Raw genomic sequence first — 840 nt, 5'->3', positions numbered from 1 at the left:
CCTCACGGCCTCCGCTCGGGCCCGCAGCTCGCCCGGGCCCGCCCCTCGGGGGCCCCTCTTCGCGCTCCCCGCGCCCCCGGCCCGCGCCCCCCAGCCCAGCCCTCTCCCCCGCCCGTCAGGCCTGGGGCGGCTCGGAGCCGAGCGGTCTCTTTCGACCTCTGGCCTGACCGGTCCTCCGACACCGCAGCGGGAAGCTCGCGCCCTCCACCAGCGCCGCCCGCCGCCCGGCGCGCACCCAGGTCGCAGTGAGGCGCCAGGCCGCTCTTCTCCCGGATCTTCTCCTCACACAGCACCACCCGCCCGCCCGGCGCCATACTTTCAAACGGCGCGCACCTGCGCCCGCGCCTGCGCGTCGGGGACGCGAAGGGCCGCGGGGAGGGGCGGTGCCAAGGGGCGGGATAGGGGCGGGGCTGGAGGGAACGGGCGGGGTCGAGGGCGAAGTGGGCGTGACCAAGGCTTGTAGGGCGTGGGGCCGAATGAAGGGGCGGGGTAGGGGGCGGGGCAGAGGGCGGGTGGGCGGAGCCAAGGCCCATAGGGCGCGGGGATGTGGGTCTGGCCGAGGCAGCCTGGAGGCGGGGTTAGGGTTGGGGGTTGGGGGTTGGGGGTTGGGGGTTGGGGGTTGGGGGTTGGGGCCCACCCCAGGGCGTACCTGAGTTCCCGCCCCACTTGGGGACCTCGCCTCGCCAGGGCACCTGCCCCAGCTGGCGCCCCTACCCACCCCCAGATTGGTCTGCATCCTGGGCTGCAGGCCCGCGGGTTCTGCCCGGGGTTGCGGCAGCTTACGTGGGGTCTCGGGGCTCTCCCGCCCGCCACGGCGGGTCCGGCTCTGCCCACGTCCGC

The 840-nt window shown here is 76.2% G+C and overlaps 1 protein-coding gene across 2 annotated transcripts in view; it reads right to left on the bottom strand.

The window, feature by feature from the left end:
- The window catches only part of CEP72 (centrosomal protein 72), a 37,329-nt gene extending 37,002 nt beyond the window's left edge, over window positions 1-327 (bottom strand). For both annotated transcript variants that reach the window (XM_040262221.1, XM_040262222.1), the window contains exon 1: window positions 236-327. In XM_040262221.1, the coding sequence (XP_040118155.1) occupies window positions 236-314 (79 nt within the window). In that variant the 5' untranslated portion in view covers window positions 315-327. The remainder of the gene's footprint in view (window positions 1-235) is intronic.
- Between the last annotated feature and the right edge of the window lie 513 nt (window positions 328-840).

The sequence above is a fragment of the Oryx dammah genome, unplaced genomic scaffold, assembly GCF_014754425.2.
Source record: "Oryx dammah isolate SB20612 unplaced genomic scaffold, SCBI_Odam_1.1 HiC_scaffold_20, whole genome shotgun sequence".
Taxonomy (NCBI): domain Eukaryota; kingdom Metazoa; phylum Chordata; class Mammalia; order Artiodactyla; family Bovidae; genus Oryx; species Oryx dammah.
Note: the sequence above shows the minus strand (reverse complement) of the source record. Positions and strands in the feature narration are given on the sequence as shown.